This window comes from Cryptomeria japonica, chromosome 4, assembly GCF_030272615.1.
Source record: "Cryptomeria japonica chromosome 4, Sugi_1.0, whole genome shotgun sequence".
Taxonomy (NCBI): domain Eukaryota; kingdom Viridiplantae; phylum Streptophyta; class Pinopsida; order Cupressales; family Cupressaceae; genus Cryptomeria; species Cryptomeria japonica.
The window spans coordinates 303,574,601-303,602,390 of NC_081408.1; the positions used below are offsets into that span (position 1 = coordinate 303,574,601).

Below are 27,790 nucleotides of genomic sequence, written 5' to 3' on the forward strand. Positions count from 1 at the left end.
ATGAGGCATTTTTTTGAAAAAATTGAATTATATTCATCTAGCATCTATGCTTCTTTAGTTTCTCTTCTAGCTTCAAAGAAACATAATTTCTTTGTGTTTTGAATTCTACAAAGCATCTCTTGATTCTCATATGTACAAACTTTTACTTGTATAATTGATATATCAATTTGTTATTCAACTTATAGAAACTTGATTGGAAATTTCTTGGAGAGTAATACAACAAATCAAAGGTATATTGCTGATGCATTTGTTTAGCTTAGATTTTTTGTGTTTAGCCCTATTTTAAGAATTTTCAACCCTATACTCTATTTTGCTATGACTTACTAGAAAAAATATTTTCACTGATTGAATGTATCTAAAGAAAATTTCTTGTTTGTCTTTCTTGTAGCTCATTGGCTTGTCTCCAACGAAGCTTTCCATGTCACAAAGGAAAACCAAAGAGTAAGTCTCTTGCACAATAAATTGCTTAATACGAATTTATATACATCCTCATGTCATCAACAAGTGAAAAAGGACAAATATATAGAAAGCATTTTATTTAAGTCCAAACCACTTGTATAGTAATTTATAACTTTCAGTTTTAATTGTAGTTCTTACCAATTATACTAGAAGGTAAAATCAACAACCTTAGATGGATGTTAAAATGACCTTTAATGCATAATTTTTTTTTCGCTCATTAAAGACTTTAATGAGATTAATAAAAATATAAAGTATTGGAGTTTTATGGGTATTTTTTATTAGATTGTTAGTATTTTGTGGGATTTTGGTCCATGTATATGTAAGTCGTTTCTTAGATGTCAACTTTTTAAGCAGTTATTTCAATGAACTTTTATTCATTTAAGTTGGCAATCATAATAATGCAAGGGAACCTACAAAACCCAAACTCTTTTGAGTATTTATTAGCATGGGTGAAAAATACAGATTATAAAAAAAAAAAATCACTACTTTAGGCTTTTTAGTCTCTAGCCTATTTCCCAGTTGTTAAGGCTTTGAGTGCATATGATTTAGCCTTATGAGCTCCCCTTGTCTCACAATTATTATCATTGTGGGATCAATCCAATCTTCCTAATACCTTTTATTTAGTAGTTAGAGCTCTTGCAATGATTTTTAACTAGTTTATTTAATGTTGGATATTGACCCCTTTATAGTTAAGTCATCTCTATGATGACCAATTTGAGTAATTACTTTAGTGACCTTTCTTTCATTTATGTTGGTAATAATAACAAGGAAAGGAGACCCACATAAAACATAAACACCTTCAACCACTTGTTAATAATGGGATCCACCTCTAATTAAAAATGATTAAGTAGCTCTAAATACCTAACAAAATAAAAGGTATTGGGTCAGCGAGCTGTGTTGTGTAGCACACACATGCCCCATCTCCGACAAGGACCCCCCTTTGTTTTGCTTGTTGTAGTCGGCATAAAATGCCTATTGTTATGATTGACACATGCCCCATCTCCGATAGGGACCCCCCTTTGTTTTGCTTGTTGTAGTCGGCATAAAATGCCTATTGTTATGATTGATAATTTTGGTTATCCAGCAATGTAATAATTAATTGTATTAATTGGGTTGTCTCAGGTAGTTATGTGTTCTTTGGTTGACAATTGTGTTCCTCTCAACAATTGTTGGGTACTTTAAATATGTTGTGTATTACCAAGGAAGGTAGTACGGTATAGTCCGATCTATTGGAATCCTTGGCTAACCATCACTGGTCTTCTCCTCTATAATAAAGATATAGTTTTTGGTATGCATTGTCATGTATATTATTATTTCTTGTATTTGATTTATTAGATATAGCTGTAAACATTTTGCCACTATTTTCTTAAAAGAAATTGTGTCAGCCTTGAGTGATTCATTCCCTTAGACTTGAATAAAGGTGAGAAGAGGCCACAGGGTGGTCAAGACCAAGCAATTAGGTGATCCACCGACCCTCAGTCAGAGCGAGCACAAGGACGAGTCGGAGCCTGGAAGTACCTGGAGTGTTGTGACGCTAGAGGTGGATGTGTAGAGGGTGCGCGTGTGGTTGAGAGTGCAAGGAAAGCATAAGAACGTAGCGGTCGGAATAGTCCACCCAAGTGCGGCACACCTGGAAGTACCCAGAGTGTTGGGGACACTGGAGGTGGACGTGTACATGGCCGAGAGTGCAAGGAAAGCAATGGAATGCAGCAGTTAGAATAGTCCACCCAAGGTCGACAAACAAGGGAAGCAAGTGAGAAAAAAAATTCCACCGTATTGGGAACTTGCCCCTCATTGAGGAACCGAGAATAGAAGCCTGAGCTAAAGACTCCAAGGAGAGAGTATAGAAACGAAGAAGGTGACCAAGGTGTGGAAGACGTAGAAGGTGGACATGTAGAGAGCTTGTGCATGGTTGAGAGTGAAAGAGAGGCATAGGAATGCGGAGGAGAGAAAGATGGTCCAATCTGATCAAATACACATGGTACCTAGGAGAAGCAAAAGCTCCCAAAATTCACAAAGGACGAATCAGAGGATCCCATATGCCATTACAAGACTTGTATAACAATATGGGAGGTGAATTGTTAGGATGACCAAGATTGCTAGCTAAAGGCATTTATGGTCACTCTACGGTGAATTGCCATTGACTGGTATACAGACCTAGAGGCTAAGCATAAGGCCATGGATTGAAATAAAGAAGGTATTTCAAGAAGAATTTAAATTGCTAAGAGATGACAATGAGATTGTTGCAGAAATTTACAACACCAGACAAGGGAAGAATGAGAACATATGAGAATACAATCGTAGGCTCAAAGAATTGTTGAACAAGATGGAGAACCAACTAGCCGATAGGTTGAAGGAGAGGTGGTTCATTGAGGGATTGATACCCTCACTACACAAGAAGATGAAAGTAGTGCCTCCATCCTCATATGTTGATGCTTACAATCAGGCGATGGACATCGAGAGTGAAAACAAAACATCTTCCCGAGGGAAGAGGAAGACTGATGATCACAAGAGCAATGAAGGTAGCAGTGATGAAAAATCCAAAATGATTTAGGCCCTTCGATGGGATATGTTGAGAATAATGAAAGAATTGAAGGCCAAGAAAGGAACCAATAAAGAATGAAATGAACTATGGTGTAATGAGTGCAAAATTGAGGGGCACACGAAAGGTAATTATCCTAAAAAGATGTTTTGTGAGATTTGCTAGGTGATGGGTCATTCAATAAAGGAGTGTTCATATAATTTGAAGGCTAGAAGTACATAAGTACTCTTCACACAGCGAGACTCTAGTCCATTAAAACCACAAAATGTATCGCCTGGTGACAATGGAAATCAACAACGGCGAAACCAAATATAGTATGACTCTAGAGGACGTCCTATCATACAATGCCAACAATGTTGTGAATGGGGACACTTTGCGAGAGACTGCTATAATAAGGATAATGTACAACTATTCTACAAATGGTGTGGACCAAGGAATCAGGAAGACATCGACTGCCTAAAGAAAAAGGGTATTAATATGCTAGACGTAGAGGAACAAGATGAGGTAGTTCTGACAATCACGAGAGGACAGACAAAGAAGGTAGTGTACCTAGACCCATATATGGGGAAGGAAAGACTTCGAGAAGCCAAAGTAGAAGTAGAACAAGTGCAAGTGAAGGAACAAATAACCTCCAACAGAATTGCAAGTACGTCATTGCAATCGGAGTAAGAGAAGAACATAGATAGGTGCTATAGACAACCATACCCATCAAGGTGATATACCTTCTTCAAACTATACCACAACTGAGAGAGGCAATTACCAACACGGTCATCTAGAAACAATGTAAGACACAAGAGGAGGAATGGATAGGAAAACCACCAAGTGAAGGGAATGAGGCCAGTAATCCAATGTTGTTGATGGTGAGCATTAAGAGGAAGTCGACTATCATCGAGATGGAAATAATGGGCTAAAAGTTGACAAACACCATCGTCGACGGGGGCTCGAGAGTTAACGTTTTGTCAGAGGACACTTGGAAATTTCTGGGAAGTCGACGCTCTAGCCACTGACCTTCCACTTGGTAGTTGTCGACCAGCACGACATTGAGCTCTTGGGAACATTGATGGCATAAAAAGTAATGATTGGGACACAACAATTATTCTTGGACTTCGAAGTCATCCCATTGGAAAAGGTGTATGATACACTCCTTGGGAGGGGATGGTTGATTACAGCCAAGGTGAATCATAATTGTAAGCAAAACACACTCTTGATCAAGAGTGACAAGAGAAAGTACGTCATTAGCCTGAGGAATCAAGTGATGATTAAAGAACTGGCATCCTTCGACTTAGAGTTTGCGGGTAGAGAGTTAGGTATGGATGAAGGGAGGAAAGGAATGAAACCTAATGAAGAAGGGGTGCTTGAACTGGAAGATTTCTTTTAAGATGAGATGAGTTCCCTGAATGGACTATTCAACTAGTAATGGAAGACTATGAGGTATTTTTGCGAGCATGTAATTTCCTTGAAGCTACAACCCTTGGTGAAGAGCAATCGATGAAAGATTGTAAAGTTATGGATGATACATGTGACAGTAAAAAGATGGAAAATGGAACAAAAAAGAAAAGGGAATCGAAGAAAATTAAAAAATTAAGAAGGCAAAATATGGAGTTAGCCAATGAGAAATAATTTAAAAATTGGAGGTATTAAACTAGTATGACACCCAACACTAGTACAACACTCAATACTTAGTGCATGACCTTCAATAAGTTTTATAGCATGGCAACCAAGTCTTCATTTCGTACCATAGCATTTGGCAAACCCCATTCAACAATCTTGGTACAACACTTTAAGATTTTGGCAATTTCATTCAAAGGTACGACATATTGAACAACATTCCCAAACCTACACTTTGTACGACAAGGATACAAGACCATACACCACAAACTCAAGCAACCTTGCCACTTTGAATGGAGGAAGGGACATCAACATTGTTTATTGGAAATAACAATACAAATGATAATTCATACCAGACATAGTATTAAAATATATCTTTATTTGCACATGCAATTATTATAGAGAAGACTAGAGATGGTTGGCCAAGGGTTACAATAGATTCAACTATATCGTACTACCTTCCTTGGTGGCACACAACATATTTAAAGGACCCAACGATTGGTGAGAGGAACACAGTCGTCAACCAACCAACACATTAACTACCCAAGAGTGACAACCCACTTAATAAAATTAATTAATACATTGGCATATAACAAATGTTATCAAACATAACAATAGGCAATTTATGTTGACTGCATCATCCCCCCCAAAAGAAAAAGTCATCTTCCAAACGACAAGTAAACATCAAGTAACATTCGGAAATAGTAATGATAGACAATGACTTGGACTGGATAACCCCAATTTATAGTTTACCTGCCAAATCAAATGGGGGTTTGGGGCAACACCCACAATGGGGGTCTGGGGGTAGTGCCCCTAGCGGGGTCAAGGGGAAGCACCCCTTGCAAGCCAAGAGGCAATGCCCCTCACAGGGTACATGAAACTCCATGGCACAAATGATTTTTGTAATTTATTAAGATGCCAAAAACATTGTTGATGAAGCCAAAAAATGGAGATTTTGTAGTGTTTAACCACAGCCCAAGTGGCAGTTCCATATACGGCTTGCAAATTTTACTCACTTGTGGCCTTGACTCATTCCTCACGTATGGGCTTGATGTGTTTTCTACGTACGGTTTAGTGTTTCCGTAAGATGTCTTTGAATTTGAGTCTGACTCCTCTATATCGAATAGCTTCTCTACCCTATACAGACTTGACTTCTCTACTATCGTGTGTTTCTCCATATATGGCCTCAACCCATGCATCCTCTTCTCTATTCTATAAAGTATGTGAGATGGTTCCACATATGGTCTTTCATGTCTATACGGATTATTGTCTCCCCTTTTGTATGGTGTGTAGGATTTCTTTCCATACGGCTTGGCGACCTCTTGCATGTAAGGCTTTGCTTCCTCCCTTGCTCCTATAGTGTATGGATGGTGATGCCTATATGGTGTGTTCCTCTCTTCTCTGTATGGTATCCTAGAAAACTTCCCTTCACGTGTTTAACTGTGCCAAGTGTACAACCCTTATGAACCTATTGCTTCCACATACAACCAAATCTTTAGATCCTTGCATACTTCTTTCAATTGTCGTACAACTTTCTCACTTGTGCTTCCTTCCTATGATGTCTAATACTGCAACACTCTACTTTTATAGAGCGTACCTTATCCTCCTACGACTCCACTTGTATGTCCATACAGTGTCTGTAGGATATTCAACCTTCTTCTCTTGAGTCCATATAGGCTCCTCCAACATACAACTGCCTTGCTCATGTACCGCCATCCACTCAACCTATACAGGTTCCTCCATCCCCTTGTCTTCTCGTACGACATACTTCTCACGTATGACCTGGACACTTCTTTCTCGTACAACCTTGACATTTCCTTCCTGGATAATTTCTCACCCACCCCATACGAACATTCTCCATGCAGGAACTTTCTCTCTCCAAATAGCTTGTCACATGTGTTTGAATTTTCCCTTCGGATGTTTGTGGCATTCAACTTCAACTCATACAGTTCCTTCGAATTTACTTCCCCACTCCGTATTATTCTTGTATATATCTCATGTGTGGTCCTCTCCTCAACCCCGTAGGGTTTCCTAATACTACTTTGGCCCACATGTGGATCCACGTATAGATTTTGCACTTCCTCAATTTCACTGATCTATAGCACGTTGCACTTAGGGTGGAAGACTTCGTAGTCCTCCATCTGCCAATGAAATAATCCATTGAGGGAACTCGTCTCCTCTTCAAAGCAATCTTCTAGCTTGAGCACCCCTTCATCATTAGGTTCCATAATTTTCCATCCTCCCTCCATCCCCAAATCTCCACCCTCGGACTCTGAGTCGGAGGATGCCAATTCTTGACTCACTGGCCTATTCCTCAAGTTGATGATGTGCTTCCTCCCATCACTCTTGATAGAGAGTGTATTCTGCTTCCAATAATGATTTTCCTTGGTGGCGATCAACCAACCCCTTCTAAGCAGGGCATTGTATGCCTTCTTTTCTAGTGGGATGACCACAAAGTCCAAGAGGAAGGGTTGAGTGCCTATAATGACCTTTTGTGCCATGAGTGTCCCGAGTGGTTTGATGTCATTCTAGTCGACACCTACCAATTGGAAGGTTGGCGGCTAGAGGGTTGTCTTGTCGAGGCACTTCCAGGTTTCTTCAAGCAACACATTCACTCCAAAGCCTTCATTAACGATGGTGTCAGTCAACTTCCATCCCATGATTTCCATTTCTACCACTATTGGCTTCCTTCCAACCCCTACTCTGAGTAGCATGGGATTGGTAGCTAGGTTGCTGAGTGATTTTGTTGTTGGTTTACAAGGTTCTTGACTAACTAGTTCAACCTCGACTACATTGGTGAGGGCCATCTTCAATTGTGGCATAGTTTGTACTTTGTAGATGGTCTACCACTCATATAGGTACGATGGCTTGCAACATCTGTCAAACTATGTTCTTGTCTGAAGTTCTATTGGAGGTTATTCATTCCTTCACTAACACTTGTTCTACTTCTTCTCTGCCTTCTTGAAGTCATTCCTTCTTTGTACATGGGTTTGAGTACACCACCTTCTTTGCCTGTGCTCTCATGATTGCCAACACTGCCTCCTCTTGTTCCACCACATCCAGCATATTAATACCCTTTTTCTTTGGGGAGCCGATGTCTTCATGATTCCCTAATCCACACCATTTGCACAATAGTTGTATGTTGTCTTTCTTATTCTAGAAATTTCTTGCAAAATGTCCCCATTCACTACACAATCTGCAATGTATGATAGGATGCCCTTTGGAGTCATACTATATTTGAGTTTGCCCTCAATAACTACCTGGTGATGCATTATGTGGTTCCAATGGAGTGGACTCTCCTTGTGTGAAGAGTACTTGTGTACTTCTCATCATCAAATTGTATGGGCACTCCTTGATTGAATGACCCAACACTTGGCAAATCTCACAAAACATATTTCTAGGAAAATTACCTTTCATGTGCCCCTCGCTTTCGCATTTAGTACACCATAGTTCGTTACTTTCTTTATCGGTTTCTTTCTCGGCCTTCAATTCTTTCAACATTCTCAACATATCCCGTCAAAGGACTTGAACGATTTGGATTCTTCATCATTGCTACCTTCGGTGCTCTCATCATTGTCGGTCTTCCTCTTCCCTCAGAAGGAGGTTTTGTTTTCACTCTCGATGTCCATCGCTCGATTGAATCAATCCCTCATACGAGGACAAAGGCACTACTTTCATCTTCTTGCACAACAAGGGTATCAATCCCTCAATGAACCACCTCTTTTTCAACCCGTCGACTGGTTGGTTTTCCATCTTGTGCAGCAACTCCTTGAGTCAACTATTGTAAGCTCGTACACTCTCATTTTTACCCTGCTTGGTATTATAGATTTCTGCTACAATCTCGTTATCATCCCTCAAGAGTTTGAACCCCTCGAATGACTTCTTTAGATTAGTCTATCCCGCCTTATGCTTAGCGTCAAGGTTTGTGTACAATTCAATGGCAATCTCCTGAAGGGTGGTAGGGAGTACCTTTAGCCAGTAGTCCTGGTCATCTAAGGGATAGTATTGCCCCAATTATGCTCAATTCTCATGATTGGAAGCCTTTCCTTTGGTCTTAAGAAGTCATGCAACTGTGTAGGAATTCTAGGTGGATTAACTATTAATCATTGCCTTAATCTAGAAGCAAAACCATTGTCAAATATTATGAAACTAACTTCTAGCCTATCCCATGACATGTCCATACTCCATAACTGCACCAATATCTCAACATTATCAGCTATCTTTCTGAGATTCATGGTATCTTCAAAATAATCTAAATTCTTAAATAAGAACATGTGCATCAACAATGGGTACCAATAAAAATTAGTTCTTAATACATTGTTATTAATATCCAGTAATCTCTCATGAATCTTATCTTCAAGATATGGTGCAAAATAAAAAATCACTGAAAAATCAGGATGTTGAATCTGAATAGCCATAAACATGTAATCTGGTGGCATAACCATGAATGGGGTAAAACCTCAAACTTGACACAGAGAAAAGAAAGTAGCTTGTAAATATTTGGCAAAGGCACCAATTAGAAAAATGCTCCAGTGAACTTGGGCCAATATGGTATGATGTATTTCCCGCTTTTTCCAAATGGGCTGGGAGAAGGTTTGATCTAGAAAAAACCCTTTGTCCTATAGTATTCGGTCTTTATCTCATCCAAATTTACTTGAATCATGGTAGCAGAGAGTTCATAGAGGTCAAAAACTTCTTGGAATTCCTATCTTCAGATTGTCAATAAGACCTCGGCATCATTTCCCCTTATTACTCTAGAAACAAGGTCATATCTATCTGCAACTGCCCTGAGAAGGTCAACATCCATGAAGATATTAGGCACCACCAACTTGCCCAAGTCATATTGTCGTGCACTCAAGAATGGAGAATGCAAATTCCTCTGTCCATACCATAATTTGAACATATTTATCCTAGTCATAGGTACCCTACCATCTAAAATTGTGTATGATTTATCAACTAACCCTTCTCGTAGGGTTTTTCCTTGAATAAGATTTATCACCTGATACTTTTCATTTGTTAATGGTTTCAATTGGTCCAAAAAATCATCATATAAATTTCTCTTCAAATATTATGTCTTTCCTGAGTGGTTTCGTGAGGGAGCCATTTTATCAAACTAGGGTTTTCTCAATATTTATTGACAGATGGGGAAGGGAAACCAGGGTTCAACATAAGAACTGACAATTCTAATAGATGAAAGGAAAATTCACAAACTCCTTGAGCCAAGACTATAAAATCCTACAACACTCTTCAATCCTTTTACCCAAATTTCATACAGTTTACAATATCCATGTTTAAAAACATAGAAGGGAAGTGTGAGATTTTCCCAAGATCAAGAACTCAATGAAAAGTACAAAATAGAGAGATGAAATATAGGACAAGAATAAATTGTATTCTCATCAATAGATAAATGATCAAATGTTGAATAGTTGTTACATACAATGAATATGTGCCTGCTTATATAGGCAAGGCTATATGGATACGTGAGCACACAAACATGGCATGTGGATCAATAAGAAACAAGGGTAGGCAGGAAATAGGTGTGGTAGGTAGGAGAAACAATAAAATATTCCACATGAGGTGGATCACCCATTGAAGGTGGAATGTAACAACAAAACCACAAAAGGTGAAAATTATCCTACACACACTATCCCAATGTGGCGCAAGCACCCAAGTGTCTCATACCCAAACTACTATGAAATGCATTATCCTAAGTAAACTTAAGTACCCATGTAAAAATGCAAACCAATGCAAACCAATGCAATGAAATCTCTCTTAAAGCGGGGAAAGAGAGAAAAACCCAAAGGGAAAAAACCCTCCCCCAAAAGAGAGATGAAAACTATACAAGTGAACTCTCATAGAAGTATGTGAAGGACAAAATCCCATGTGAGGAAAAATTCCCCCCCATATGAGAGAAGAAGAGAAGCAAGGAAGCCCCCCCTCAATGTAGAATTTGCACCAATGGTAGAAGCTTGAGAATGAATGAAGAAACTACTCCATGAACGTCGAACAACATTCCTCCCCTTGGGAAGAAATAAAACCAAAGGTGTATCGATGAAGTCTCCCCAAACATGAAGGGAAGATGTAGGGAAAAAACACATGATGAATGAAGTCTCTGAAAACTACTCAAGGGTCCCCATGTCAATGTTGAAAGATACCCCCTCCAAAGGTGGTGAACTGTCCACACTGCTCTATGGGCTTCCAACTACTGCAAGTGGCCCCAAATAGTTTAATTTGATCCTACCAAATAGTTTTATTTCTCAAAGCTATATGCTGCTACAATGAGTTGCAAAGCTCAATTTCCAAAAAGTTAATTGTAAAAATGATTCAAAGATGCCAAAATGAATCTCGCCACATTACTTTATTTCTTCCCCATCCCTAATCCAACGTTTTACGGTTTCCATGCCTTATTAATAAATGAAATTTATTTAATAGTTATTCCCTAGCAAGTTCACCCAACTTGAGGGTCTAATTTGTCATTGAGTTTGCCCACCTTTCAAAATCACTTTATGCCTAGGGGTGCATGCCACGGGGTCCCTTTCAAATAATTTAATTCAACCTTGCACTTTATTTTATAAAGTCGCTTTAATTAATTCTTTTTCTATTTTTTAGAAAAGTGACTTTATATTATAATAACATTATAATATCAAATAATAACTATCCCTAGTGCCCAAGTGTCTAGTATAGGCCCCCATATGTCATTGCTATCATCTCCAAATCATTGAATTCACCAACGGAGATGGCTAATAGGTGAACCTTTGTATTTGAAAGATCTACTAGGAAAGAGGGGACAGTATAGTCCTCCCTTCCCATGATTGCTTGCCCTCAAGAAACTAAAAAGATGGATGTTGAAGTATCATCTCTCCTTCCCATGTGGCATCCTCTATAGGAAAGTCCTTCCAACATACCAGATATTCCCTGATCACTTTTCTTCTCAACCTTCTCTCCCTCATGTCAAGAATCTTTGTAGGAGTCAAAATTAATCGACCCTCCCCATCCAATGGAAGCAAGTCAGGTGATGGAATCACATGTTGTCCGAAAGCCTTCTTCAAGTAATACACGCGAAAGACATTATGTATCTTACTCTCAGAAGGTAGCTCAAGCTCGTATGCTACTTCTCCAATCCTCCTCAGAACTCTATATGGACCATAAAACCAATGCTTTAGTTTCTCTACGCCACTCCTCTTGAGTGTACTCTACCTATAGGGTTGTAGACGCAAAAATACCATGTCAGCAACCTCAAAAGTCCTCTTAACATGATGTTGGTTTGCATACACCTTCTACTAGTTTTCTATATACTGTATGTTATCCTTAAGTACCTTAAGAATATCTTGACTGTCCTGTAGCCAATCCCAAGCTCTAAGCACTCAACTATCACCCAACACCAAATCAACAAATGATAAGGCATCATAACCATACAGGGCTCGAAAGGGAATCATACCAATAGACATGTGAAGCATAGTATTATAACAATACTCACCCAAATACAACTAATGCACTCATGCTCTCTACTGACCTGAAACATAGTTACACAGATATCCCTCTACCCACTTGTTGACTATCTTTGTCTATTCATTCGTCTAAGAATAGTGACTGGTGCTAGGGGTCAAGTTTGTACCTGCAATTCAGAATAGCTCCTGCAAGAATATACTCATGAATCGGCTATCCTTGTCACTAACAATGATCCTAGGAATTCCATGGAGTCTAAACACCTCACGAAATAATAACTCGGCCACCTGAGATGTTGTGAAGTCAACTGCAATAGGGAAAAAGTGTGCAAACTTTGTCAACCTATCCACAACCACATTCCTTCCCCCAAACTCTCGGAAGACCAGTGATAAAGTCCATCGAAATACCCTCCCACTTCTACTCGGGAATAGGCAATGGTTGTAGAAGACCAGCTAGGAAAGTATGCTCTGACTTGTTCTGCTGACAAGTCACACACTCATGAACATAGCGCAAGACATCATCCTTGAGATCCTTCCATGAGAATCTCTCATGTACCTGCCTATATGTCTTGAAGTACCCAGGATGTCTTTCTAGTGGTGTATCATGGATGGCACATACAATCTTTTCCTTCAATTTCAATCCAGAGAGTAAATAGATTCTATCCTTATAGTATATCACATCATCAATAATAGTATACCTATCATCCTGAAGCTATCCGTCCATAATCTCGCATGCAAATTGATTTTTGGAATACTCAAAAGTTGAGACTTCCAATCAGCTAAAATCTCACTCATGGAACATATGGTAGCAACTGAAGGCTTCCTGGAAAGTGCATCAGCAACAACATTCTTCTTCCCCTAGACAAACTCAATGTTGAAATCATATGCCTGTATCTTTTTGACCCACTTATGTTGGCGTTCATTAAGTTCCTTTTGTTTCAAGAAGTATTTTAGACTATAGTGGTTTGTCCTCACTACAAACTTCCAACCAGGTACTGCTGAAACTTCTCCAAAGCATACATAATGGTGAGCATCTCCTTATCATAGGTGGAGTACAGTCTCTCATTATCCCTCAATTTCATGCTTTCATAGGCAATGGGATGGCGGTTCTATGTAAGGACTGCACCTATACCCTCTCCTGATGCATCACACTCCAATGCAAAGGGCTAAGAGAAATCTAGAAGAGCTAAGACTGGACATGTGCTCATGACCTGCTTGAGCCTATCAAATACAACTTGCACCTTATATGTGCATCTAAAAGAACCCTTCCATGTGAAATCCGTCAATGGAGCTCCAAGTTGTGAATACCCCTTCACAAACCTCCTGTAATATGCACATAAGCCTAGGAAACCTCACAACTCTAAAACATTCCTAGGTGGCGGCCAATCAAGTATTGCCTGTATCTTCTCCTGATGGACATTCACTCCATTAGCACAAATCTCATGCCCCGAATATAATATCTCTATAAGTCCAAATTCAAATTTGAACATCTTGGCAAACAAAGACTGAGCCTCCATAATCCCAAGAACCTCATCCAAATGCCTCATGTGCTCTTCCCAAGTCCTACTATATATCAAAATGTCATTGAATAATACAAGCACATACTTATGCAACTTCTTATTGAAGATGTGATTGAAATGTAGCAAGTGCATCAGTGAGACCAAATGACATCACTAAAAACTCATAGTGTCCATAGTGACATTTGAATGTTGTCTTAGGGATGTCCTCATGAACACAGATCTAATGGTATCCTGATCAAAGTTCAATCTTTGAAAAATAAATTTCTTCCTTTCCATCCATAAGGCAGACTTTGGCTACTCTCCATCATAGGGCCGACTTTAGGCACCTCTCAATCCTCTTCAAGGCAGACTTTGGGACTCTCCATCATAGGGTGGAGTTTTTAGATGACATGGCTATCTTCCTACCTTGGCTAGGCGGAGTTTAAAGACATCACCAAGGGGCGGACTTTTGAAGGCTCTTTCCATGGGTGGAATTTTGACTACCTTTTCAAGGCATAGGTCAGAGTTTTGACGCCTTTCCACCAAGCATGGCAGACTTTAGAGTGACCTCAACACATGGCGGAGTTTGGAAGGTGCTCTCCTTGGGTGGACTTTGATGCCCCTTCCTTAAGCACGACAAAGTTTTATACTCCCTCCAAATGGCAGAGTTTTGGAAGGACACCAAGGAGGGCAGAGTTTTGAGCTCTCTCTTCATGGCCTTATCACCAAGGCAGACTTTGAAAGGTATCTCCAATGGCGGACTTTTGAAGGCCTCAAGAGGGTGGACTATATAGTTATATTTCAGTATAAGTGGTATTTCAATATGTCTTTTCTCTTTCTTATACTTTAAGTTATATTTCATATATATTGTCAGGATGTTTGAGAGTGGTTTCAAAGCTCCAGGAGTTATGATGCAAAATCTAGTTTTTGGAGGATTCTTCAATTTTCCAAATAGTCAAATTTCAAGATCAGGATACCAGACTTAGCCAAATTTTAGGATGTTTGAGGATCAGGATGACATTCTAGACTTAGATGATTTTTCGGGCTGATTATCCTTTGAATGTGCCATGACCCCCTAAAATATAGGAACTTAGCTTTTTGGGCCAAAACTTGAAAAATTTTGATAGCTTTCAATGCATGCCAGTGCCACCAGTGCAAACCCCAAGTCCCCATTCCAAAAAAGCAAAAAGCAAGCATCCCTAAAAAATAGGGAAAACTTTCTAAAAATAACCATTTCGGGGATTGGGCAAAAAATGCCAAAAACAAAACTTCCTAAAAAATAGGAAAAAGCAAAAAAGCAAACTTTCTAAAAATAGAAATTTGTTCAAATTCATTCAAATCAATTGCATTCTTCATCCTTTTGGCCTTTCTAGGCACTTTGATGATATCCGGACTCTGTTATCACTTGGCTTGCAAAAACTAACTTTCAATCTTTTAGACTCAAACCATTCAAAACTTGATAGAACCGAGTAGAACTGAAGCAGAAGGCCACGAGCACTACCAAAAACCCTAGAAAGCAGAAAGAGAGGGTCCCCATTTTCAATGGGGCGATGTGTGAAAAAGGTCACAACATGTTATTCATAGGTTGTATGACCAAGTTGGTGCCAAATTCTGAACCAAACGGGGTTTATCAAAATGCTTGGGAAGTGACATTGGGGTCAAGCAGAGCTGCCTATTATCTCTTACTTTATTTAGGATATATATTGACAAATTAGAGGAATGGATAAACATGTTTGGTGGTGGAGGAGCTCATTTGACCAATTATGTAATAAAGCCGCTTCTATATGTTGATCTTATTTTCATGGAAAAAACATCACAATATTTGAAAGAACACTTGAAGGCTCTAGAAATTTTTTGCCATGTGGAGATGCAGGTGAACACTAGCAAAACCAAAGTCATCATCTTTACCTTGAAGAGAAAGAAGGTTTATAGAGAATTTGTAAATGGTCACAAATATCTTGGCCTTTACTTCCAAAATAAATTCAGCTAGGAAACATGTAGAACAAAAGGGATTCAAGGAGCATGGAAAGCCTTATACTAATTGCAAAATAGATGTAGAAGAGATGAACTATGGGACTGAAAAACTAAGAAAAATCTTTTTGGGCCCTTTGTAGTTCCAGTGGTACTATATAAATCTGTGGTATGGGGTAGCAGCACTTCAGCAAGGAAATGGAGACAGATAGAGAGATTACAAAAACATATAATCACAAATAGCCTCAAGATTAAATCATCTATCCCATATGACATTGTCCTAGTGGATGTGGGGGTTTTTCCTATTGAGGTGTTGGCTATGTTCTGGCTGCTAAGTTATCTAAGAAGATTAGAAAACAATGATATACATCGTTGGCCAAAAATGGCAGCGGAAGATAGACTAGATAGAAGGAAGAGCACATGGATGAAACAAAACATTAAATAGATGAATAAGTGGGATATTAGCATAAAAGATTGCCCAAATAACAATGTAGAAATAAAAAGGTATGTGCAAGAAAAACTCAAAGAAAACATTTGGATAGGACAACTAAGGAGGAAAAAGGAATACTATATCAAACAATTCAATCCCACACATGACCATATGCAAAATAACTACATAGGAATGGAAATAAAATGGAAAGAAAAAATATATATAAGTTGTAGACTTCCTAATCAAGATACACAGAAGAAGATCCAAGATGTAGAAGGAAAATGAGATTTAGCAGGCACTATGTTTTGGGCTTCACATGCTTTTCTTTGTTGGCTATTTGTGGGTCCCATAGGCTGTTTGGCCTCATGGACGTTATTAAAAAAAATCATTCATTCATTCACCCACTTCACAATGAAAGTTTGCCATGAAAAATTGGAGGTCTGGAATTGCCATGGTTTTCTCCATAACAACAGTTCAGAAAGATTTACTTTTTTCTTTATTAATTTGTGCCCTTTCAAGGCCGACGGATGGATTACCATCCATTAAATGCAGAGTACACAACTAAACCTAGTTTCATAAATGCAATAGGCCATGCAGTAAATACCCATGGGTGGAAATCAAATTTAAATGCTTTAACAAAAAGCATTGAAAACATCTAACAATGCATACAATAGAACGAGGATAAATCCAGGCTGTAATGGATTCACCCTTAATTTTGCAAAAAATCATTTATATTTAGTTTAGTCTTATTACATTCTTCCTTTTGTGTTGATTATGTTTTCAAAGTTTCCAAGGTGTTGCTAATTATTATTTTAGTCTTCAGAAATTACATCGATTAGACTATAGAATGTTAGTTCATCTTTTACTAGGATAAACCTAACATAATTGTTTTCTATCAAGCATCCACACATAAATAGGGTCAATAAACTTATCATATATAAATTAATATTTAGTAAGTCACCAATGTTAACTACAATAAGAGTTTGAAGGAACAATGTTTGTATCAGAATGTAAGCTTCCTAGACAATTACGATACACAATATTATGCCACATTTTATCAGTTTCGTTTTAGTAGCAGTTAAAATGTGAAACAGATTATTGAATTATTTCACCTCAAACAAAGATAATTGAATTATTGATTGGTGCCTCTGTCCATTATCTAATCTGACTTTTGATCTCTCTCCTGACAGTTTCTTCCTTGGCCATTAATTGTGGAGGTCCGGAGTTGATTGATTCTTCAACAAGAGTCACTTTTGAGAGAGATAATGAAGCACTAAGTTCAGCGTCATTCTACATGAATTCTGCAGAGAGCTGGGGAGTTAGTTCGGTAGGATTTTTTGTAAATGACTCAACTGATCAATATAACTACAAAGCAAATGCCAATCAGAACTCATCAATATATCAAACAGCACGTCTTTCTCCCATTTCCCTAAGATACTACGGACTAGGTCTTGAGAATGGCATATACAATGTAGAACTCCACTTTGATGAAATCCAGATTCCAAGTTTGCAAAACTGGCGAAGTCTTGGATTGCGTTTCTTTGATGTCTTTGTACAGGTATTTCTCAACAACCTTAGGGACAATTTTTTTTATATAATCTTATTGTCAGGTACCTCAATACTAAATACTATATTGTTAATGCATGTTTAAAGTCCAAGCTACAATTTCTTTTCTCGTGGACAGTAAAAGCATTTTGTTCTCTTTTTGGTACTAGAGGAATATATCACTTCGAATGTCCTTTATTGAAATGTTAGCTTAGACTATTGCGTAATAAAAGGAATAATTACAATTTATCATAAAAGAAACAAGCAGAAAGGTATCATAGCCTATAAAAAGTCATATTGGGCATGTGCCCTAGAATATTCTAGCCATATTCATAGGACACAAATCTTGAGAAAGTTTGCTAAAACCATATGAACAGAAAAAGATAATTTCTATGTCCTAAGGGACCAAAAAAAACTCTAAAATCAGATCATTAGAGATGGAAATTAACAAGTAAAGGCATTAGGACAACCAAGGCAATAAAAGGAGGATTGTTTTAATTGTCACCTCAACCACTTCCTTCAGCAAGAGGATCTACATCATTAGATAAGGTATCCCATCTATCTCATGAATTTTATCTCTCCAGATTATGTGGGGAACTGTGTCTTAATTCTCATTTTGTTGGGAGGTATTGGCCATCAAAATAACAAGTACTGGTCCAAGTAATTTGTCTTCTCTACAAGGGGGATTCCAGCCCCCACTCCCTCAAAGGTGAGAATTCCTTTAGTTATTGAAGAGAAATTTGTCTTGCTTTTGGAGCTCCATGCAGAACAAGAGAAATTGCTCCTGTTTGGAGTGTCTTGCTAGTATTGAGGGTTTTTGCCTCATGTATTTTTTGGTAATTAATACAAGACAAGGCAACGCAATTAGCACACAAGCACCTTAAAGCATCTATTCATATGAGGGAGGAATGGTGAATGTAATTGTCCACTTTGGGCTTCTCAGCTTGTAGCCTCTTTCCTCATTGAAAAATCTTTTGGAGGATGTAATTCATTATAGGTCACTGTTATCTCACTACTATTTCTAATCTAGGATCAACCCAATTACAATCCAATCTTTTATTTGTTCACAGTCACTAGATTAAAGTTAAATTATATATAGTTTTTTATTTTTTTAATACCCACATCTCTCAGAAATTCTCTATTCCAAATGCTCGAAAAAGTTCCCCACCATTCCAAGAACTTCATGTAATAGTGGTTTTGGAGTGGTATGATAGATGATTGATTATTGAGTTTGTATGACTGTGTTGGCTCTCAAAACTGCAGGCCCATTTTTCTAGAGAAGGCAATCACTACTCATGCATCAAGGGACAAGACCCTGCAAGAAGGTTGGTAGAACTTACTAACACCAGAATGCTATACATTGTTGAAGCAATGGGTTATAAGTGTGAAATAGGAGTTAGGACTACTATATGCTCAATCCTCTAATATTATGGCTTTCAAAGATCTCTTGTGATATGAAAAAAGTTGGAGAGATGGATCCACAAAGAGTGAAGGAAAATCAAACTACATTAAAACTGAAATGAAAAGTGTTTTAACTTTTAAAGAACTTTAGGATGGTAGGGCAACAAGGGAACCGTTGCAAACCAATACCTTGATCTTGTTAGGAAAGTTGTCATTATGCATTCGACTACCTTACAAATACAAGCTAAAACATGAAAATCAGATCTGCAACTATCAACCATAAGCATATTGAAAGGATGGATATGAGTGCACCTTGAACCATTTTACAAGTCTTTGCATAGATTAACCAATCAATAGATTACTAGTGTAGTAAATGGAACCTCATAGATGGACATCAAATGCTACTTCCTAAGAAGACTACACCAATCTTTTAAACCCTTTGTACAAACATAAATCTGGATTATATTCCTTTTGCCAAATGCTTACAATATGTGAAAACGTGAGAGATAGAAGAAAATGCAAGAGTTGATGCTGAAGGAAATTTTGGGAAAAAAGATAAAGGATTTAGAATATGGCACAATACTTAAGCTAACAACCAGAGCATCAACTAAATATGATATTAAGATAGGCTCAACCCTTAAGCTAAAAATGAGGCCATCAACTGAATATGGCATTAAGATAGGCTTATTTAGCCATTACAATCTAATCTTCAAATTACAGAACAGTCCATGGGCATAGAGAACTTGGCAAAATCAAGCCATATCAACACTTAAACCACTGGTAACAACCATTAAACACTTTCAGGCAGAAGATATGCATTTACATTGATGTAGAGATCTATCTAGGATCATGTTATAGTACCTCAGGCAGGAAAGAGAACAACCATTAAACCAAAAAGCCAGCCATCCTTAGAAATCAAGTGGCATACCCCTATCGTGGAGACTTAGACAAACCAACCATAGCAATATTGATTATCTAAAACTGTACGATTCTTTGCATATATTAGGGTCGACCTAGGGCAGTACGGTAAGACAGATCCCAACTTTTAGGCAATAAATAGAGTAGGGCGGACTTGAACAAGGGCTACATATTTAGGCCAACCCACTTGTTATGTTGGCCCCTCTTAGTGAATGATGAAAAAAAAATTAAATAAACCAAACTTATCTTGGGCCGACCTCATAAAGATGAGCACCCACTTTGGTGAAGGGAAATTAAAAGAAAAGAAATAAAATGCTATCCCAATTGACCTATATGAGTGGTCGCATCCCTTGGATTAAGCGGTGCATTTACATGTATATAAGAGAGATCATTTGAATTTATTTTAGGAAGAAGATCATCACATTTTATTCCAATTCAGAATAGAATTAGGAGCAAAACTCATTAAATACAGTCTAGAGTCTGCACTCAATCCAATAAAGCAGTGAACAATACAGAAAAAAATACTTAAAAGGGCATCGAAGAAGAGAAGATAAAAAGGCATTAGATCAAGGATATAATTGCAGTCCACAATAAATTAAATTGGGCAGCAGACTTACATATATATTTGGGCAAAAACTAGAACATTTACCAAAAGGGACATTACAAGTGGTATTAGAGCAACGTTCCTGCTAGCCTAAGGGACGACCAATAGTTGATACAACTTAGTCAAAAGTCTCTAAGGGCTCTAGAGAGGTATTGGTGTGGGTAAAAGCAAAAAGTTGTGTCACACTTTTATAAAGAAAATCGTCCATGCTGATTCACCTCTTTAAATTGAATCAATAGAAAATGAAATATATCTTTCGAATTTTGAAATGATGTAAATTAATTAAATGTATATTTTTTTGTGTATTTTATGTTTGTAATTTTTTTTAAAATTTCAAAAATTATTTGAATATACTTTGTTATAAAGTAAATACTATAATTTAGTTGTTGATAAAATGTTAAATTGTATATAACTTTTTTTTAATGTACATATATATTTTTCAATAAATTTGAAAAATTGCGTGTACTGAAATATAACTTTTTCCATTTGGCATCACTTTTTTTTTTAATTATTTATCCAAATTTGAAAATAATTATATCATCTTAACATAGACTCTTTTTTGTAGTGCATTTATTTTTTATAAATCTATAAAAAAGTATTTTCACATTTCATAAAAAATATTATTTATAAGAGTGGGAGTTGTTGAAAAATCAAGTTTTTCAAAAAAATATTTCAGTAATTAGACCCAAAGTGGTATAAAAATATATTTAGTAGAGAATTCCAATTAGAAATGTTGTGCCCATATATAATATAGCTATAATGAATCTCTATAGACCCTATGTTTGACTAAAATTAATTTTTAGTTAGAACTACTCAAATTCACTTGTGCTAATAAGGTGGCCTGAAACATGACACAATTTTACCCATGTGTTTTTATGCATGCACAACTCATAATAAAATACCCTGAGATATCCTACTCTCTCTTGATCAAAATCTTCTAAGTGTTGAACAGATGGACTGTGTGATCACAAAGACAACTCCAAGATTCCAGGATTCAATGCAGGTAGTCTCAGTTGGTTCATTGTGAAATGTCGGTAATCTCAAAGGGGACTTAAATAGTTGTTCTAGGAGTTGATTGGTCTAAAGACCGATTCTTGACTCACTATTTTTTGAAATGATTTCAAATAAGTTCTATTTCTACTTTGATTTGAAAAAAAGGGTAAAATGATAAGGGTTTCAAGGAAGATAATTCTACCCTAAACTATCCTGATGAACTCAAGACACAAAAATTGCAAATGCGGAATTAAAACCAATCTTTGCTTTGCCAAATTCAACAACTAGGCAAGAATGGTGCAATCTTATGCAGAATTTCAAAAGATTTTCATATTACTTTCATTCACCAACATTTTGAACAATGAATTAAGCATTAGAAGTTAAATTTTTAAGTATTGGTTCAAGCTAACTTGGCGCGATAATTGAAAATCATCTAACCATCAAAAATATGAAAACACAATTCCACATTGAGCAATCTCTATCAAATCTTTCATTCAATCTAATAACTTGAAAATAAATCCTACTCTAATGAGAGCACGAAACTATACTAACTTGCAAAAGTAGACCAGATTCACCAACAATTGAACAATGAATATGTCTTAACTCACTACAACAATTCCCTCTCATATGAAATATATGAAATGGGGGAGGGTTTATATAGGCGCCCATATTACAGAGCAACGACCTGGATTGATTTAAGATTAATGGCGAAGATTAAACAAAAAAACTAATTAAGGCAAACTATTTTAGTTGTCTATTCATATTTCATGTTGCTTACTTTGTAATGATTTTCTGCTTTGGGTGCCCTAGATGCCTGCTGCCTTAGTCTACTTACAAGGCATCTATCCTACACGCATAGACGTGAATTACCATTGATTTTCTCCCTATTAAGCATGGGGTGAGAAGATTTCAATTCTAGGTGTTTAAATAGATGCAAAGAAACAAACTTAAACATCATTTCATTAAATTCAAATAGACAACAACCCCTGGCGTCAAGTTCAGGGCTAGGAACACATCTTGGATTAAGGAAAATTTAAGTTTCATTGTACGGTGCAAATTTGTGGAAAAATTGGAGATGGGAAACTTTTTAGGATTAAGCCCTATTTCTGGTTTTTATGCAGATACCGAATTTTAGAGATAGCAACGTAATGTCCTCTTGGATTGATTTTGATTTTCCATTCCAATTTTGACTTGGGCAATGTTTTTGAACAAGATTTTAGAAGGAATGTATGATCACGTTTCTGTTCTAGGGTTTTGACAAACAACTTTCATCAATAACAATACACAAATCCCTAATGGCTGATTCTGAAATGACAAGAAGGAAGCAAAACTGAACTGGCGTAATTAGTTTCTTAAAATTTGGAAAGAAAGCCCTGTCGTAAATCTTCCTTTTGCCTTGGCTTGGTGCGATGTTTCTTCGGTGATATTTCTTCCTCTTCCCAGTGTGATAATTGTTTCCTCGTCTTGCATTTTAGTGCTTTTTTTTTTCTCTTTACCCTGCGTCATGTATTCTTCCTTACTTGCAGGCCCGATTGCCTTCTTTGTTATGTGATATTATCTTCTCTCTTGCCACGATTTTCTTCCTCGCCTTGCGTGATGTTTTCTTTTGTGCTTTGCACGATGTTTTTCCTCCTTTGCGCAATCTGTTTTTCACCTGTGCTTGGCATGTCTCCTTCTTATGAGATGTGCGACGATTTTTCTCTATCCTTTACGCTTACCGAATCCCCCAAAAAAGAAATTGCAATAGATCGCGTTTCTTGGGATGTTTGGTTCCAAACTCGGTATTAGGAACCGTTTTAAGATTATAGCTAACTCCAGTTTGATGCGCTAACACCGAATTTCGGTATTGGGAAGGTTTTTTGGAATAAGCCTATTTTCATATCATATGCAAATACCAAGTATAGGGAAGACTGGGTGCGAGGAGGGGTTTTTGGATTAGCGCTAATCTGACTTTGTTTGAAAACACCGAGTTTCAGATCGCTTTGCCCGAAAACTTACTTCACAATTCATTCCTTAAGACGTCCTGGGAAAAGTCGGGTCAAATTGAGTATTGGAAGTATTATTTGTAATAAACTTATTCCTATTTTAGGTGCAAATACCGAATTTAGGATTTTCTCACTTAAAACTTTGCCAAAAACTTGACTTTTCAATCCTGTCAAGAAGTTTGGGGTGAAATTCGGTACTAGGAAGAGTTTTCGGAATAAGGACTTATTCCGACTTTATATGCAAATACCGAATTTGCAAATATTTGATCAGATGTTTGGTGTTAGGAAGAATTTTCGCAATAAAGGCTTAATCCAATTTTGAATGCAAACACCGAACTTTGGGGGTGCAGATCATACTTAGTCAATTTTTTATCGCAAAGAGGAGTTTCCTCCCAAAGTTTTGAATGAGCCCTTGGAAACATGTTCGCCAAATTCCTCCTGAAACTTTCGTATGATGTAATTCGACATCCTAGTTTCCCTTGGAAAGCTCTTGATTCACATTCCATGCTGTTTGTTTCCTATTCATCAAAACCACTCAATCCTAACCTACTCATCAGGGCTGGTGACCTTAACCTAGGCAAATGCAACTCAAGCTCACTGCCTCTTTCACCTACACAAAACCATGACGCAACACTCTGACTCGAAAATCGACAATGACAGAAAAGGGAAATGGGGTCCCTGTCGAGGACGGGGTGTGTGTAAGGCACAACAAAGAGATTATTTGCAGATTGTGGAGCAGATTTATCATTCCCTTGCTGGCAGTATTTATCCTTTTGCTAGTCGTATAGCTGGTGTGAGGGTGTAGGAGTTTGTGAGAGAGAGAGCTACGGTTTGAGGGTGGTTTGACCTGCATTTTCAGAATACATTCAAAACGTGGTCATAGAAGGCATTTCTAGAGTATGGCGTTAAAATCTAGAGCTGCCAGTTTGCTGGTATTTAGTGCAAAATCAGTATTGTGTATTTCAAATTTAATTGTTATTTTTGATATCTCATTGTAATGTGTTTTCATCATCTGGGAATCTAAAGATTTAATGATATATTGTACTTTTATTTCTAAAATTAATTGTGAAATCATTGCTTGTGTCGTGGGTATTTCCTGAAATATTGTATTTGAGGAGTTATTTCTGTTATTTTATTGCTGCAAATAAGATTATTGTAAAAACTATCGTTTCCATCTACTTCTCTAAAACACACTTGAACAGAAAAACAAAGGTGCGTATTTCAGCACCTTGATGTTAATTACAAATTCCTGTATTCCTCACCAATTTGAGAGAGAACGAAACCTATCTTCAAATAGTTAAAAAATAACGGTAAAACTAAATCATTTATCTATATAGGTTAATATAAATATTTATTTAGCATATATTATTTCAAAACACTTTGTGCTTAATGAAGGCCACTCATCAAACCATATAATAATGTCATAGAAATTTAAAATTGATGAATTGGAAATGGGAATACATGAAGAACTAGATGCATTACCATCGCCTTTCTGAATGGGATGACGTGAAATATTAATTGCTGTTAAGCAAATAGACAATATCACCACATCGTTTTGTGATTTTGCATCATGTTTACTGATTATGGTCTATTTTCTGAGGGCCTTGCACACGGGAATTGTGATTTTTGAGTGTTGAGCAGATATCTTTGTATCATCGACACTTAGATTTCATCACTTCAACCATTTACGTATCTTTCACTGTTGCAACACTTTTCTATGCAGGGAACTAGAAAGTTACGAGATTTCAATATCAAGGAGGCCGCTGGAGGCTCAAATGTACCATATACAAGGACTTATAATGTCAGTGTGACTGAAAACATCCTTGATGTGCATCTTTTTTGGGCTGGGAAGGGAACTGCTGGCATTCCAGCGGACGATACGCGTGGACCTTTAGTGTCAGCCATTAGGGTTACTCCTGGTAAGATACCATGTTGGCCTTAAAAGAATATGTAATTATCCAGTTTTTAATCTTAGGACATTTGCTATGGAGATTTATTTTTTTCTAATTTTAATTTATCAGAATCATTCTGGAATTTGCTTTGCATTACTGTGAATGTGTCACTTACGAAATCCTTTTCGCTTGCTTGTTGCAGAGTTCAAGGCAACTATTGGCATTGAAAGTTCCAGCAATCATAGCCGAACAAGAACCATTGGAATTATTATTGGAGTTATTATTGGGGTTGGCTTTCTACTATGCTTACTCTTGGTGGTTTTAAGAAACAAGAGAAGGAAAAGAAAGTTTTCTTCAGCCGATGCTAGCGAAGGTGAAAATGCAATGTTGCGAAGCGTGAGACACTCCATGCATTTTTGAGATCAGCTCAATAACATTTTTTCTCTTTGACCAGCTTTCTTGGAAGTGAAAATTGTATAGAGAAATGGATTGCCATTAACATAGATCCTATAATTTTTATGTTACTTGTTTTTCCAGATTTGAAGAAAATGGCTGGAAAAGCTCATCTTTTCAGTTTAACAGAACTAAAAATAGCTACAAAAGATTTTGATATTGAAAATAAGATAGGAGAGGGCGGGTTTGGGGCAGTTTACAAGGTAAATTAAAATTCAACCTTTAGTTATATTAAGAGTATGAGAGTTGTTTTTGGAGAAAGTGAATGAATCAAATATCAAAATTGAAATGCTTATATTACAATATGTGATTTCAATTGTAGGGAGTGTTGCAAGATGGAAATCTTGTGGCAGTAAAGAAGCTGTCTTCCACGTCTGGTCAAGGAAAACGGGAATTTCTAAATGAGGTGGCCACAATATCTGCTGTGCAACACCGAAATCTCGTCAAACTCTATGGGTGTTGTATTGAAGATGACGAGCGACTCTTGGTCTATGAATATTTGCCCAACAACAGTCTGGGGCGAGCTTTATTTGGTATAGCCTTGCATATTTCTCTAACATGCTAATTACGAACTCTAAGAATCAACTTTGTGTTTATTTAAATTACAATTAATATTACTTTATATTATAAATCTCAGGTTCTAATCGATCTAAGCTAAGCCTTGATTGGCCTCTACGCTTTAACATTTGCCTTGAAGTTGCACGTGGGTTGGCATATCTTCATGAAGAATCGAGAATTAAAATTATACATCGAGACATCAAACCAAATAATATCCTTCTAGATGAATATCTAAATCCAAAAATAGCTGATTTTGGATTGGCGAGGCTCTGTGATGCTGCGAAAAGTCACATCAGTACCAGAGTGGCAGGAACAATGTAAGATTTCTGTCTTATTAATACTTAGAGAGAATTTTCCAGTGGTGATTTCACTGAATTGAAATTTTTTTATCAGCGGTCTCGTTGACCATGTTGAGATTGGGAATTTATTATTTTCCGGTTGTAGTAAATGTAGGACTCAAGATAGGATGATAAATTTAATATGTGGTTGTAGCACAGTTCATATGTTTTACTTATTTTCCAAGCAGACACTGGCCGGATTCAGTCAAAGCAGGTTAATTTAACTCCAATGTTCTATTGAAAACACCCAAATGCAGAATGCTAACAAGGTTTAAAATGAGGTTTAACACTGCATTGGATGTATAGTAAAAGTTTAAACTCGTACTGCTTTCAGCGGATATCTAGCTCCAGAGTATGCTTTTCGTGGGCATCTCACGGAGAAAGCTGACGTTTTTAGCTTTGGAGTAGTTGCTCTCGAAGTTGCTAGCAACAGAAGTCATGAAGACAGGAACTTGCCAGATGAGATGATCTATCTTCTTGATTTGGTATCAATTTTTTCTTCTAAATTTCCAACATAAGTGATTTGTTCTATTGACTTTATCAAATTAAAATCATCTGACACTAACTAGAGATTCAAGCAGATGTTTGTAATGAAATCGCTATTTATATGTACTCTTTGAAAGCAATGTCTTATATTACCAGTGAATGAACTTGCAGGCCTGGCAATTGTACGAGGAGGGGAGACTTCTAGATTTGGTCGATACCAGCATTCTTTCCAGCTGCTCTAGTGGAGAAGAAGTTGTGAGAGTGATTCACGTGGCTCTTTTATGTACACAGGCAGCACCCACGCAACGACCTTCCATGTCACAGGTTGTTGCTATGCTAGGAGGGGCAATGGAAATTAATCTACCACAATGCCGCCCTGGATATATCAAAGACTGGCAGCTTACTAGCACTCCAACCAGGGGAGATGGCAAAACGTGGACATGGAGCATGAGCCTGACAATGGGGGATAGATCAGACAACTTGTAGCTAAATAAAATTCAAGAACCTTTATCTGCATCTCTGGAGTTGACTTTGGAATAGCTTTCTGAAGTTTAAAAGTTTGATATTCTGTTGCTTGGTAGCCATGTTATAGTTAGTCCAGGCAAACTAAGAACCTGTTCCATGCTATGGTATGATAATATTATTTTAGAGATGACTCCCACA

The 27,790-nt window shown here is 37.3% G+C and overlaps 1 protein-coding gene across 1 annotated transcript; it reads left to right on the top strand.

Moving 5' to 3' along the window:
* Positions 1-27,790, top strand: LOC131052130 (probable LRR receptor-like serine/threonine-protein kinase At1g56140). Its single transcript, XM_057986732.1, has 11 exons — positions 1-5; positions 186-230; positions 389-441; positions 17,145-17,512; positions 25,124-25,319; positions 25,495-25,665; positions 25,830-25,948; positions 26,068-26,278; positions 26,383-26,620; positions 26,976-27,126; positions 27,299-27,790. Exons 1-11 carry the CDS (start codon positions 1-3, stop codon positions 27,611-27,613), a joined length of 1,872 nt encoding a protein of 623 aa, XP_057842715.1. The 3' UTR covers positions 27,614-27,790.